This window comes from Lepeophtheirus salmonis, chromosome 5, assembly GCF_016086655.4.
Source record: "Lepeophtheirus salmonis chromosome 5, UVic_Lsal_1.4, whole genome shotgun sequence".
Classification (NCBI taxonomy): Eukaryota; Metazoa; Arthropoda; class Copepoda; order Siphonostomatoida; family Caligidae; genus Lepeophtheirus; species Lepeophtheirus salmonis.
This window is the reverse complement of record NC_052135.2, coordinates 12,417,805-12,433,276: the sequence shown is the minus strand read 5'-3', so window position 1 is coordinate 12,433,276 and position 15,472 is coordinate 12,417,805. Positions and strand designations below refer to the sequence as shown.

At 26.6% G+C, this 15,472-nt stretch overlaps 1 protein-coding gene across 23 annotated transcripts in view; it reads right to left on the bottom strand.

Moving 5' to 3' along the window:
• LOC121118926 (uncharacterized) overlaps positions 1-15,472 on the bottom strand; it is a 363,098-nt gene that overhangs the window by 114,461 nt on the left and 233,165 nt on the right. For 2 of the 23 annotated variants that reach the window (XM_040713528.2, XM_071888273.1), the window contains exon 1: positions 6,112-6,361. The exons of the other annotated variants lie outside the window; for them this stretch is intronic. In XM_040713528.2, coding sequence (XP_040569462.1) covers positions 6,112-6,230 — 119 coding nt within the window. In that variant the 5' untranslated portion in view covers positions 6,231-6,361. Of the gene's footprint in view, positions 1-6,111; positions 6,362-15,472 lie in introns of those variants that run through there. 23 annotated transcript variants of the gene reach the window in all.

Here is a 15,472-nt window from a genome sequence, read left to right as displayed (position 1 = left end):
AATTTAAAGAGCCTTGTAGAGTTAATTTGATAAATTTATTAAAACATATATTTGTTTCTCAGGTATGTTTACCATGCACCTACGTTCCTTCTAAAAACATGAAAGCATTTTTGAAAACTCTTACTAAATTGTGTATGAAAATTATGTGTTCTAACGTAATCGGATCATTAGTATCATTAGGTCTATCGCTATTATTTTTCTTTGGGGGAAGGTGGTGTTGAATTTTTTAATTCAAATGATCCAACGGACATCCCATTTTTTTCTATTGCAAATAAATATTTTACCCTTAGTCGTATTTATCTAATGACGTTTTTTTTTATATATTTTATTTTTTGAAAAGACCAAGCCTTTATTTAATTATTTTTTTTTATAGAAATAAATGTTTATTTTTAAATGACCTTTTTATAAATGTCAATTTTATTTTTCAAATATGCCATTTACATTTTTACGCTTCAAATATGAAATGACATTTTTTCCTTCAAATCATTTCATAAATAATCCAAAGCTTTTTGGAGTTGTCAACCAGAAGTGATCATTTTCCTTTTCTAAGCTGTTACCATTATTATTTAATACTTGAAGATTGAGATTCCTTTTCTATTGTATACAATTTGTATGTGATCATAGAGGCAAAGAGTAACAATGAGGGGTTTGCTCCTCGGGAGTTAAGAGTCCTTGTTGGACTCGGAGTAGAATTGAGGATTCATATCAGATTAAGTGTCAGGGTTATCATGTTAATTTACGGGTTTTTAAATTTAACATATACAAAATGCTTATGTAGAACGTAATTATATTTTGTTTATTACAAAGAAAAGTCAATTAAAAGATGGATGCATAATTTGTAATAATAAAAAGTAATGAAAAATGAGGAATAGGGGAGGGGGAATGAATACCCACCTCCTCATTTCAGATAAAAACAAGGATTATATACATAATCATTCATACTAATACAGATAATATAAACCTCGTTTGCAATTATAACGAGCAATTGAGTCATTGAAGGAGGAAGGGTCTTAATACATTAATATAAAAACACCTCTTAAGTAATCAAGGAAAATAATGTGTGTTCTATATTTTATAATATTTTATTAGTTTCAAGTATCATGAAGTAAAAATATAATCAAACACAAAAAATGTAAGTAGTATCAGCTTCTTCTTCAAATATTTATTAACATAAGTGGCTCGTAAAATATTTTAGCTATTTTTATCTATCAGGAAGAAAGTGAATTAAGGATTCGAATCGTAGTTTATATAGATGTATATGGTATATACAACTTGCAACTTGTTTAAGCTAATTGTACAAGTAGCATTTTCTTCGTCTTAAAATCTAATACTTAATGACAAAATGGGTTAATTTCTAATTACCAACTAGAGATTGATACGATGATTTCATTCTGAACTATTAAAATGACATAGCTATTGATATAAATTCAAAAATTCAAGTTCAAATAATATATATTTTTAGGTAAAAATTTCTAAAATCTGCAACTGTTAGCAAGAAAAAATTCAAAAAATTTAATTTCTAATGTAAAATTTTTTGGGAAAAAAAAATTCAAAAATCCATAGTTATTCACAAAAAATTCAAATAATACATTTTTTGGAAAAACAAATTTAAAAATCCACAGCTGTTTACAAACAAATTTCAAAAATTAAATTTTAATACTATTATGTTTTTTGTAAAAATATTTCAAAATTAGTTATTCACAAAAAATTAAAAAATTTATACTAAAATAATAAATTTTTTGGGTTTTTTTTCTCAAAAATCCACAGCTGTTTACAAACCAATTTCAAAAATTAAATTTATAATATTAATTTATTTGTAAAAATATTTCAAAAATCCATAACTAATCACAGAAAATTCAAAAATTTAATTTCAAATATTAAACTTTTTTGAAAAAAAACAACTTAAAAATCCACAGCTATTTAGAAAACAAATTTCTAATATTAAAATTTTTGAAAAATATTTCAAAAATCCATAACTGTTCACAAAATTTAAATTTAAATAAACAATTTTTTGAAGAAAAAAAATTCAAAAATCCACAGCTGTGAATAAAAATTAAATAATTTCGAAAAATATTCGAAATATTAAATTTTTTTGAAAAAAAAATCAAAAAATGGAGAGCTACTTTAAAAAAGCTAAATTTTTTATGAAACAAATTTGAAGATTTTTTTGTTTTTTGTAAAATTGGAAATTGGGCTGGAGGGCAACACACCTATGGATGCCCCTACATGTATTTATGAGTAGTATAACTGTGAGAATTTGACCTTTATAATGTGCCACAGAATACTTATATTTTGATAACTTTGATAGAATTTGGTCAAAAATAACACCATTAATAGATCGATCATCCACAGCAATATAATTATCGCACGTACTGTTAATCCTTCATTTCATTTTTTTTGGTTAAAACTTGTAGAGTATATATGTATATACCAATATATATATAATGCATCGACCATTTATGTACAAATAAGAATACAAAATCAATTCATTAAATGACAAAAGCAAAAAAAACGAGAAAATAAGTCGTCAAATTTGTATTAAGAAATAATACTAATAAAAGATAGAAAAAATGTTCAATAGACATTTAATTATAATAAACACCAAAACACATTCCTGGCTTTAAGGATCTACACGCCTAAACAACCATTTCCCACCTTTTATTATTTTTTTTCGATTCAATGCTTCTTTTATTAAATTGATGTCAACCATTTTTTTTTTTTTACATATAATTAAGTTTATATATTTATTTAGGCACGAATGAGAGTCATTTCCAGGCCAACATACCTATATATATATATGTGTGTAATGATGTGTGTAAATACCTACACAAATCATCAAATACTCCAATTACAAAGAAAACATCTTGAGATCTATGAATAAAGGCCACTATAAAACAGAAGAATGCATTTTTATATAAGACACACACGCTATCAAATGTAAAAAATGTAATTATTATTTGTTAAAATGTGACACTTTTTTATAATAGTACATAATATTTATTAATTAATGTTTAAGAGCAGTGGTGTCGTCAGGATCAAGTATATATATATACATATTTTTTTTTTTTTTTTTTGGGGGAGGCTTAAATTAGAAAAGTTAAACTTTCTGAAAAAAAAATTTCTTAAATTTCTTTTCAATAATCCAAAGCTGTTCATAAATAATAATAATTAGTCCAATAAAAAAAAATTTGAAAAAATTTCGTAAATTAAATTTTTCCGAGAAAAATTATAAAATCTATGACTATTTACAAAAAAATCAATTTTCTTGAAAAAAATAGATGAATTTAATTTGATTTACATTTTCTAGTAAGAATCAAAAGTTCCTTAATTTGGTGTTTGGTGGGGGCTATAGCCCAAACATCCCCATCCCCTGAAAAGTATCTACATATTCGTGCTCCTGTGATTGTTCTCCCCCCCCAATTCCAAAAAATTAGAAAAATTAAACTTTCTGAAAAAATAAATTAAAAAAAATTTTTTTTTTCATTTATTTCAAAACTCCAGAGCTGTTCACAAAAAATGAAAAATTTCAAATATAACATTTTTTGAAAAAAAAATTCATACGTTAAATTTTTCGGAGAAAATTTCAAAATCTATAGCTATTTACAAAAAAATAAATTTTCTGGAAAATAATTGCAATAATAACTAGAGTGATAAAATATCCCTTTTACATACTGTTCGAATGAATAATTCATTTTTGTACCTTTGAACCAAATAGGACATTGTTATCCTTCAACAACTGTATGTAAATATCAAAATATATATATACTTTAAAGGATTTGACACAACTCTCAAATTAAAAAGTTAATCCAATAACCACATACACATCATTCCACATGAGGTAAAATTAATTGACTTTTTTTTTGGCATTGATCCTCACACACAAAAAAAGTTTGTGGGAGGGGGGGGGGCAGTTTATATCAGATTGAAACAAAACAAAAATATTTCAAAAATTTCAAAAATCCACAACTATTCACAAAAAAGTAATTCAAAAAATCCGCAGATCTTTGATAAAAATACAAAAATTCAAATATTGGAAAATGAAAAATAATCAACGTCATTTACAGAAAATCAAATTTGAAAAATTAAATTTCAATTATTAGATTTTTTCGTAAAAATTTTCAAAACTCCATAGCTATTCGCAAAAATATCAAATTTAATTTGAAAAATTTACTTTCAAATATTAATTTTTTTTCGGAAAAAAATTCAAAAATCTATCTATAGCTATTTAAAGAAAATTAATTTTTTGGAAAAAAAAAATTCAAAAATACGCTGCTATTGAAAAAAAAAAATACTTTCACAAAAAAATTGAAAAATTAAGTTTAAAATATTAAATATCCAGAGCTATTTACAAAAAATTTAAAAATTAAATTTTGAATATCAAAAACCTCCAGCCCACCCCCTGCAGCCCCAGCTTCCTGTTATATTTTTCTCTAATCTCAATATCTTAGATATATATAACATATGTCCCATAGTGATGCTCAATGAGACGTAGGGAAGATAAGAGATCTTAAAAAGACAGTAATTGACCTTAATTAAAGCTTTTAGGACATGAGTCGCAAATAATAATTAGGTTTATTTTTTTCTTTTACAAAAAGGTATGAGGGCGCATCAAGTGGGGAACCCACAATGTAAAGATAATTTCTTTTCATATTATGGAATGAGAAGATAATGGAAAGATAATACTCATCTATTTATAAGGGCATCCATCAAGGAAGAGGCGTCAGAGGAAATTCATTGGTCAATTTAAAAAAATATATATCTAATGCAGTGTTTTTCAAACTTTTTACATTGCATATGAATTGAGAAAATGTGAAGATTTTCAAAGACTACTATTTTTGTAAACTTTAAAAATGAACATTTTCTAGAGACTGTTCTGTAAAATTTTAGAAACATTTTTTTTATAATCTTTGTTTTCGTTTTCTTTGTAAAAGACCCAATTTTTGAATTATTTTATTTAAAAATTAGTTAAATGAATTTTCTGTACCCAAAATTTGATAATTAAAATAGATTTTAATGCAGGACACAGCATAAATAGACTCTAACATCTTTCAGAATAAATCCAACTTTTAATTTCGCAAAAATGTATTTTCTTGTAATTATTCACAATTTTTGACTTTTTTAATCAAGGTTCGGTGAATTTGATTTATTTGATCACTCATTTTGTCTATTTCCTTCTTTTTTTTAAATTTAAGGTATACGCGTTGCCACTAATGTAACATCAGCTGTTATCCCATATATCGAACTCAATCTCATCAAAGTTAATGAGTACATTTTGAGTACCAAAAGTTTGTTAAACGTTATTAATATTTTATAGAAGTTTTTATCGAAAATGAAATTATACTATTTCAATTATAATAATCACAAATCATATCTTCTTGATCCCAAATTTAATATAGTTATGATTAATTAGCGATATTTTCAGTCTATGTCGACTGTGTATCAAAAAATATTATTCCTTAATATTTGGATTAACGTCTTTTTATCCCCTCAGGATATCACTAAAGTGTAGTTCACGTATCAAAGTTTGAGAACCACTAATAACGATTTCTAGGTTAATCTGTGCTCAGAATTATCTGATATTTGAAAATAAAAATCCTTGACATGTTTAAAAAAGATTAATTTTTTTAAATCGGTTAAAATCGAGATTTTCGAATTTTGAATCGAAATATTTGAGCTTTTACTAAGAAATTTTGATTTTTTACAAGTTCAAGGTAACTGATTGGTCCTGAGGTTGATTCAAAAATAAATTTTATTCTCCATATAATACCTCTATTATTAGATAAGAAATTTTTCATAGCAGACGGGAGTTGTAGCTTTTTTTCAATGACACAACACTGAAAGCTCATAAGTAAAAAAAATTGCATTTTTTGTCTGTTCTAATGACCCGTAGATTACATACATTTAGCAATTGCATTCATAAAGTGTGTGAGCCAATAGAAGTTGTCAAACAGCTTAAATCAATTATTTAAAAACTCATGGAACAAATATGAGCTATAGGGTGAGTTAGTTATCAATGTCTGACTATGACGTATTAATTAATAAAAGGATTTGACAAACTTATATTAAATTTTATTTTTTTAAATTAGAGTTCATAATTCCTATTCGTCTTACCCCTCATTATCAAGCAAAGGCTGACGATGTTTCAGGATGTGATTATTATTGTTGTTTAAATGATTGAGTATCAACTTTTTTTTATGAGGAGAGGAAAAAGTAGCAGCGTTATTCCCCATCACGACGACAACACATGCTTTTTAATCAATGGACGACTCTCTCCTCAAAATAATAACCAAACTCAATAAAACCATAAAATGACACATCACTCCAAATGCACCTATGTACATCTCGATCCCATATAGTCAACTAAATCTATATAAAACACACAAATATATAACAGAAGCGGGGAAAAAATTCCCTTCCTTTCGCGGCTTTTCCCCCTTGTGTCTTTCTCCCCCTTTCTTTTTTTTTTCCTTCACGCTCCCAAGTTGTTCTTGTTTTTTTGTTGTTTTTCGAAAAGACAATAATAATGTTTTAGAGTGTTTTGAACGTAAATGACTTCATAATTATTATTTTTCAGTTCTTTTAACGATATTATATAATGGAATATTTAACATGAACGAAATAAAGGATACACGAGTATGTGACCCGTTAACACAGAAGTAAGCTAAAAAGGATTTGTCTCAAAGTTGAATATGGAGTACATTTGTATTTTTCAACAAACTATAGTCAATTTCTATAAACAAACTATCCTATAAATCCTTTGAGCGTGCTACAAATTGCATTTACGAGGGTCGTATGAAAAGTATGTGCAAAGTCCAAGTACTATTGGCGCGATTCGAGGTTATATTTCAATATTATATTATCAAGGGGGAATCTGCTAAAAAGAATCTCGATAAAGCTTATTGGGGACTCTGCGCCTTTGATTAGAACGGTTTATAACTGGTTTATAAATTTTCAAAGTGGTTCTGGACGCCTTATTGAGGTTATTACTCCAGGAATCATTGATAAAATGATATATGCGCCATAACTTAAAACCAAGCTGGGATACTTTTTCTCAATATTGCGACAATATGATAATCGTATCTGTTGATATGAATATTATAACTTATATTAATTCAAACAAGTGACAAAGTCCGTAGGAGCTGCGGTTTTGTAGGTTAAACTGATAAAAATTGGCTATTTGGTAACACTGATAATAAAAGATACTGAGACGTAATGACGTGAAAATTATTTTTAAAGAATAGTGTAAAAGTATTCACGTTGCGTAAATAACGAAAAGAAGAAATGGATTAGCCGGTTAAGAACATGTCTCACCAACTGAAATTGATTTTATTGATAATATTAAAATACTATTTAAAGTTCAAATACCGCAATATCAAATTGACTGAATTTGCATATAATATGTTCATGTAAAAATTTAAACAAATATCATTCATATTAATAACTTGTAGGACAGTTTTTTAATGGTTTAATATTGTATTTGACTCTTTGAAAAATACTGTTCAGTCTTTAAAATAAGTAAAAAACCCATAATTCACTTTTCTCTGTTGATCTAAAAAAAGACAGTTGCCATAATTTTTCGATTTAAAGCAATACCAAACAGAAAGAAATAGATCGATCAGGATGAAAGTTGTTGTGTGTTCTTTCAAGAGATATCACTAACAAAAAATAGCCTCCAATTGCCAGAGTAGTGTCATTTCTCGGACTTTTAAAAGGACCCTCGTAAAGTAGCCGCAAATCCATTGTCAGAATGATAAATTGATAGATATTAATTGGGGTCAATATAAGTCTAAAAAATAATAAATAAAATTCTCGGTTATATTTAATCATACCAGCAATTTAAATACAGAACCTCTAACGGACTCAAATATGTATCTGAACCATTATGACGTCAAAAATATATATATACTTTCTCCTTTTCTTAATTCATGCTCAAAATTGTTTTTATTTTAACATATCACATATGTGCGAACAACTTATCGAATACTAAATGCATTATTCTGGAACTACCCAAACATGACCTTTTTTTTTTCTCTCTCTCTTTCTCTACATAGGTAAATAGTAAACACCTAAATAATATATAATATATATCAACAAAGAATACATAAAAGAACCTATATAAAAAAATATCCAAATCTTAATTCAGTTCTTCTTTGACACATTTTCTATGCAGGAAATATCAATTTATGCACAATAAAGCAATAACGTGACATTTGGATAAATAAATATTTGACAATTTTTTTTTCCCTTTTCCAATATTAAATGTTATTTCAACTAATGAAATCCAAGTGGAATGGTTGATGTGTTGATATGGTTTCCTCCTATACATATATTGTACCCGAGCAGAATATATAATATTATTCGACCATTTGTGGCCAATTTTTCGATTTTAGTCGAGTTCTTGAGAATTTATATATATGTTGTAATGTGATTTATTTTATTTCTTTTACCAAATCAGCTGTTCTTTGTTTTAGAAAGGAGCGCCAGGAGATGTTTTTTAAGGTCACAATAAGTGTCAGTAAAAGTTTGACTGATCATTACTCGAATGTTGCAAGCTTGGATGATTATTCGAACTCAAGTAGATTCAAATTTCCGAAAAAAATATTTGGACGAGTTCGAGTAATTTTGAGGGTTTTTTTTTGTTTTTTTACTCGACTCCAACACTATGTTCAAACATTATTTAAAAAATTATCCATCTTTATGTTGATAGTTACTTCCATATTTTAAAAAAAATTACTTAATGTAAAAATAAGGGAAAAGTTATAAAAAGTTATTTAATTTTATTGATCCAAAATTGGATACATAACTTTCAATAGTTGAAATAAAAGTATTAGTAACTTTTTCAATTAAGCAAATCCATAATAAATTAAAAAAATAAAACTTAAATAGAAAATGTCAGAATGACCAAATATGTTTTTTTTTTTAACAAGTTAAAATTAACATTGTAACTTTACTGATACCAAAAATAGATTACATAGTAAGAAAAAAGTATTTCAATTTGACTCATATCCATTATCAGCTATATATGGTATTTGGTTGGTATTTGGTATCAATACAAGCAGGTGTATTCGGTATGTCTCAGAAAATGTGTGAAGCTATAAAACAAAGTTTTTTGACTTTGTGTTACTCACATTCTTTATGTAGTGAATTTGAAAATTTAAAATCATTTATTTAAATCTATGACTAATTATACCCAAGTTTAAATTTGTATTTAAAAAATACTATTATTTTAAATACAAATTAAAAAAAATTATTCAAGTACCTCAATAGACAACGCACTCGGGAGAAATTATTCTCTCGAACTCAATGCGTTTAGGTTTGTGTCATGGTCGTTCCTAGCAGATACTTCATGTATATGGACTAGTGATGGAACAATTCCTAAAAAAAAATTCCCGATAGTGATTCTGAATGCAATTCTAGAGAAAACTATCGATTCCTGAATATTTTATTTAATAGTTAAAAAATACCATTTTTCTAGAATTATTTATATATATATATATTTATGGTGGGGGCTTGGTTTTTGGAATTTAAAAAAAAATCCAAAAACTAAAATTGTGTATATCAAATATTAATTTTTTTTGAATAAAATTTTCAAATATACAATGTGATATATAATTTTTTTTCAAAAATCCACAAATATTAAAAAAAAATTACAAAAATCCATAGCTGTTCACAAAAAATTTAATTTCAAAAATAATTTTTTTTTTTCAAATATTAGATTTTTCCTTATTATTACTTTTTTCTTTTAATTTTCATTCCTAAAAAGAGTAATAAATAGTTAAATACCAGTAATAAATATGAACTCTTGCAAATTTTCTCAAGATCAATATTGAATAAAACTTTCAAAAGCCGGATTTCATGAATGAATTTTCTGAGTATTCAAATATTTAAACAATTTGTATGTTTATGCCCATTTGTATCTTGTTCTTGAAAAAGTTTAATAATATAAATTCCTGAATAAATAGAAAATCCATAATTATTTATTTATTTAATTGTATGTCGTCAATAATTACTTTATGAGTGTTAACTTACAAAACCGACTACATAATAAAGTCAAAAAAATTAGTAACAAATTATAAAACATTTTTTTCTTATGACTTAATTAAATTATTTTTTCTTTTTTAAATTTTACTTCATTTTAAAATACTTCTGGTACACTGAAACTTTGATCGGATGGAAAGTAACGGTTAATGATGGACCAGCAAAAAATTAGGAGGTCATTACCAACATCTAAACACATCTCGCAATCCATGATAATTTTGTATTAGGTCAATTTTACAAAATAGCAAACACTCTACTGACAATGATTTAAAATAAATATTTTTTGACTAGTAATATATGACATGCTGAGCTTCACAAAATCTCTTTACTAGTGTTGTGTCAGTACTAGGATCGGTCCTTAGGACTGATAGGGCTTGGAATTTTCCTTAAGATGCAGATGGTTTATTTAGCCAAATATGATACATGATATATGTTTTAAGATTATTGCACATATTTTGCAAAAAATAATATTTTTTGCAAAATATATTCAATATAATACGAACATCTATTATTTTTACTTAGTTATATTATTAATTTTATTATTTAAGAGAATAATCAAAAAAAGGAAAAGCACCCTCATTTACGTCACAAGGGATCAATTTTACCTTCTTTAAGAACCGACAACAAGTAGGACTAGACTAGACTGTGGTCATTGGTCCAAAATAAGGAATTCGTTACTAAATTGTTATCTTTCAGATCAAGTAGTCAGGAAATTATAAGACACTAAGCCCAGACGTAAAAATTGAACCTTCATAGAGAAACAAACTTTTCTCTATTAATAAAGATAATCTAGTAGGTTCCAAATTAATTCAAAATTAATTTCCTTTTTATAAAAGCAAAAGAGATAATTATATTATTTCTTGTCTAATGAAAAATTGTATAGATTATATCTTAATTTAGTGAAGTAGTACAACTCGACTTTTAGGTTCAACACATGCGGGATTTATAAAATCCACAATACTCAAAATAGGACTTGTCAAGGTTTTATTTTCTTTTAAATGTTATCTTAAAATGTTTAAGTCTGAAGTTGCTGTAGGCAACTTCCTGACATCCTTGATTTAATATATAAATTCGTCTCATATGTATTTCTGTTCTATCCATCTATGTATGTTGTAAGCAAACAAAATTATATTATTAAGTTAAAAATAAACTCTATCGATGTGAATGTTATTTTCAAGAACAATCCACTATATATGTTCGAGTGGTTCTTAAATTAGTTTTTAGTTTTTTTAATTTACTAAATGTTGAGAAGACAAAATGTAGTCCAAAAAAGTTCATTTTGAGTTTAAAAAAATTATAAATAAATATAAATTTTGACCCATATTGGTGAATGTTCTATTTTCCATAACTCAATTTTCTAAATTTACCTATTTTTTGTACAAAAATAGCAGGACCTTTATAATTAAGTCTGGGCATTAGAATAGGAAAAAGTAGTTTCTAACTGTGTTATAATATATACGTGGCTGGCGTATGAAGTCGTAATATATTTTTAATTTGTAGTATTATTAGGATAAACATTTGTGTGTTTGTGTTTATCTCCGTAATTGAATATTCACCATGAATTGACTTAAAATAGATTCCTAACTTCATACCCCAGTGACTTCATTAGAAAAAGAATGGTTTTTTTCTACGAACCAAAAGTTTTAATGCAGTTATCCTCTAAAACAGATCGTTTTTTATTCAAAGTTAAGTATTTACGTACCAAATATAGCGGCCACTTTTTTGTCTTTCACATATAGGTACACAATGTTATAAGAAACCGAAAATTAATGAGGTAATCCTTAAAATTTCATGATTTTTTGGGAGAAGAGTAGCTCAATTGTCATGACGCATGACGTTGCATTAGATCAGCTGCAATCAGCCATGAGAGAAAAAAAAATGGACACAAATCCCACTTCGTTTATGGCAAGGAGATATATGCTTGAATTACTTAGATGTCGATTCTCAATTCTACAACGAATATAACAACAAGGACAAAAACTTTTAACTCCTGAGCAAACCTTCATTGTTCAGGGGCGTTCGCAGGATTATATTTGGGGTAGGGTTCGTTTTTTTTTGTTTTTTTAAATCAAAAATTAAATTTTGTCGAAAGACATTTCAAAAATCCATAGCTATTGACAGAAAATTAGATTTCTTTGGAAAAAAATTACAAAAAAACCCCATCAACAAACACATAGAATATGAAATTTTTTGGAAAAAAAAATCGAAAAAGAAAATTTTTGGGAAAAAAATTGAAAAAGGAAATTTTTGGAAAAAACATTTCAAAAATAACACTTTAAGTATCAAATATTTTGAAAAAAATCAAAAATCCACAGTTGTTCACAAAAAATGAAAAAAAAAATTTGAAAAATGATATTTTAAATATTAAAATATCATGAAAAAAGAAATTCAAAAATCAACAGCTATTAACAAAAAATGAAATTGTTCGGAAAAAAATTTCATATATTAAATTTTTATTTCAAAAAAATGAAATTTTTGGGAAAAACATTACAAAAATGATATTTTAAATATTATACTTTTTGAAAAAAGAAATTCAAAAATCAACACCTATTAACAAAAAATGGAATTCTTTGGAAAAATATTTCACATATTAAATTTTTGTCTAAAAAAATCTCAAAAATCCACATTTTACTCAATAAAAATTAAATTTTTTTTAAAAATTAATTTCAAAGACCCACAACTGTTCACAAAAAATTATTATTATTATTATTTTTTTAAATCGAATATTAAATTTTTTGCTCTGCTGCATAATTTTGCCGAACGACGAAATTTTTTTAGTTAAAAGTAAAAATTCTTTCATCTTGGGAGGGGGCTATACCCCCTTCAGCCCACCCTCTGAGGACGCCCCTGTTGTTACTTTCCGTCTTTCATGTGTACATGCACTAGTTGATATATTGTCAGTAGATGTTCCATTCTATAGAATTAAATAGTAATTATATTAACTTTGGAAAATATAAACCTTGTTTAGATTGCAAACTAATAAAAACCTACTCCCGCTTTCTAGGACATATTTTATGCACCTCTATGTGGGAGTAAAATTTTCAGTTTTTGAGAGTCAAAAGTACATATTTTATTAAATGCGACTTTTTTAGTCAATATTCCTATGTAAAATGGAAAGTATTGCTAATATGATGTATTTTTAGTGAGAGGTTCATTCCCTAAAGTCATTGTATAAATAAATTTAAGTACATTAATGTTAATATACTTAATACATGTATACATTAGCCCGATTTGTTTTTCAACTTTTATCGAATTTCGATCATGAGATCATACAAAAATATTTTTGAAATAATTTCCTTACAATGGAACTTTAATCATTATTTTGCATTAAAATTTCATTTTTGTATAGGTTATTTCAATTAAGATGACAATGGAAAATTAAAAATTTTTTTGTGCCATAGGACAAATTTTTTAAACTTTTTTAAATTTTGTATAGGTTGAAACAATGTCTATCAAAATTATTTAATGCAAAAATAACTAAAAATGTATGTTTAGTATCTATATTCATTATGTAAAGAGTGTTTGCCTTTTTCATAATTTGATTGAGATGTGCGATCTAAAGATGACCTTGTAGGGCTTTACAATTTTGCATAAGTAATTTTGATAACATATGACTCCTTTTTCGTACTAACCGTAATCGAAATTCCGAAAAAAGTTGTAGATCAAACCACTCTAATATCCATACCTCCAAATACCTTTTCAAGAATTTCAAATTTATTTTATGTTACTTTTGGTATGAATATATTATGCATGTATGAAAAAAGGAGGGATTTATTATTGCCTCAGGGTCAAATAAAGAGGGTTGAAGAATTAAAAATTAAATTTTTAAGAAAATAATTTCAAAAATTAAATTCACATATTAAATTATTTTAAAACAATTCAAAAGCTATTCAGAATAAATTAAATTTATAGGGAAAAAATCAAAAATACACAACAGTTTAAAAATATTAATTTTTTTCTTCAGGAATGAGAAAATGGAATAAATTTACGAATTCATTGCCCCAAATATTCGGAAAAGGCACGGAGCCCTCCTTGGAATCCACACCGGGAGTGACAACATAATAATTGCTCAAACTCTGGTAACTCAGTGACATGCACGTTCCCAGGGTTAGGAGGGAATTTGAGGCCTCAAATGGCTTCAAGACAACTCTTTTTGCCCCCAAACTTGATTTGCAGATTAGTGAATTGATACATTAGTTGCTTAGCGATTAGCAGCATACCAAAATTGTAGGAAAACCAATTTGTCAACTCTCAATACTTTGATTAGTGTTGTCCAAATGAGAAATCTCGTTTTTAACAAACACCATTTTTTCATGCTCGTCTAGAACAATGTAAGCATAAGCTAACATAGATTGTTCTGAGAAAATATGAAGAACAATAACACCTCCAAAATATGAAAACCGTTCCATTTTGGCCATCAATACTTTGAGTCAGATAGTTGTGGTAGGACTTAATTTGGGAATACCATTCTACAGAATAGTGCATTGGTATTATGCAACCTTTATGCTTATTTAGATGAAAGAAATGGCTTCTTATTTACTTTGAGATAAACTGACTACGAAGACTTCATATTTTAATATGTATTTTCCCTCAGTAACTGCTCTAACCAAAGAGTAAATTATAAATAGATAAATTTTGAACAGTGTTGCCTCCTTCAAATCGTCCTGATGGAGCTACTTTCTAGAGACAGAGGAAGAACAAATTTGTTACAAACATTCGAACTATTAGCCAAAAAGACATCCAGCCCAAGACAGCCTACAGCAAATACTCCAACATTTGTTGCAGAATGATTAGTGTTAGCAGCAGATCAGTGAAACTAGAAAATAATCGAAACTACCGATTAGTAAAAGTTAGTGGAATAGCATTTAGCATGTGTTTTTTTTTTTTGTAATTTTAGAGAGTTTTTACTATTATAATTTTAAGTTTATTTGAAGTCGCAGCATCCATTGTAAGGTCCACCCTCTGTCATTCCACCCCATTTGTATCTTGTTTTTTCTTCTTTTATGAGGCTCCCCTTTCAGCATTTAATTCATATTGTATTTTGTATTTTATCAAATTATTATAGGCCAAGAAAAAAAAATTTATTATCTAGCTGTCTAGTTAAATCTATAAAAAGCAACAAAAAACTATGTTCTATTGCTATGAAGATAAATTTAATAAAATATATCTTACGTAATGTGTTGCATTTTTATTCCTTTTATTTCTTAGCGATTTAGCAGGATATTTAAAAGTTTATAAGTGATTTTCTCTGTTTTTTCTTTAATCCTGTCCATCTTCATCCTCATAACATTATTTCTGATTCAAGCAAATTTACTTCTCAAATTATAAAATTAATTATGTAATATGTTAAATATTTTTTTTTTCAATTTATAAAACGAAAAAAGTACTAAAAAATATCTCAAGTAAGGTTTTTTTGTAGAGAAAATATATTTTA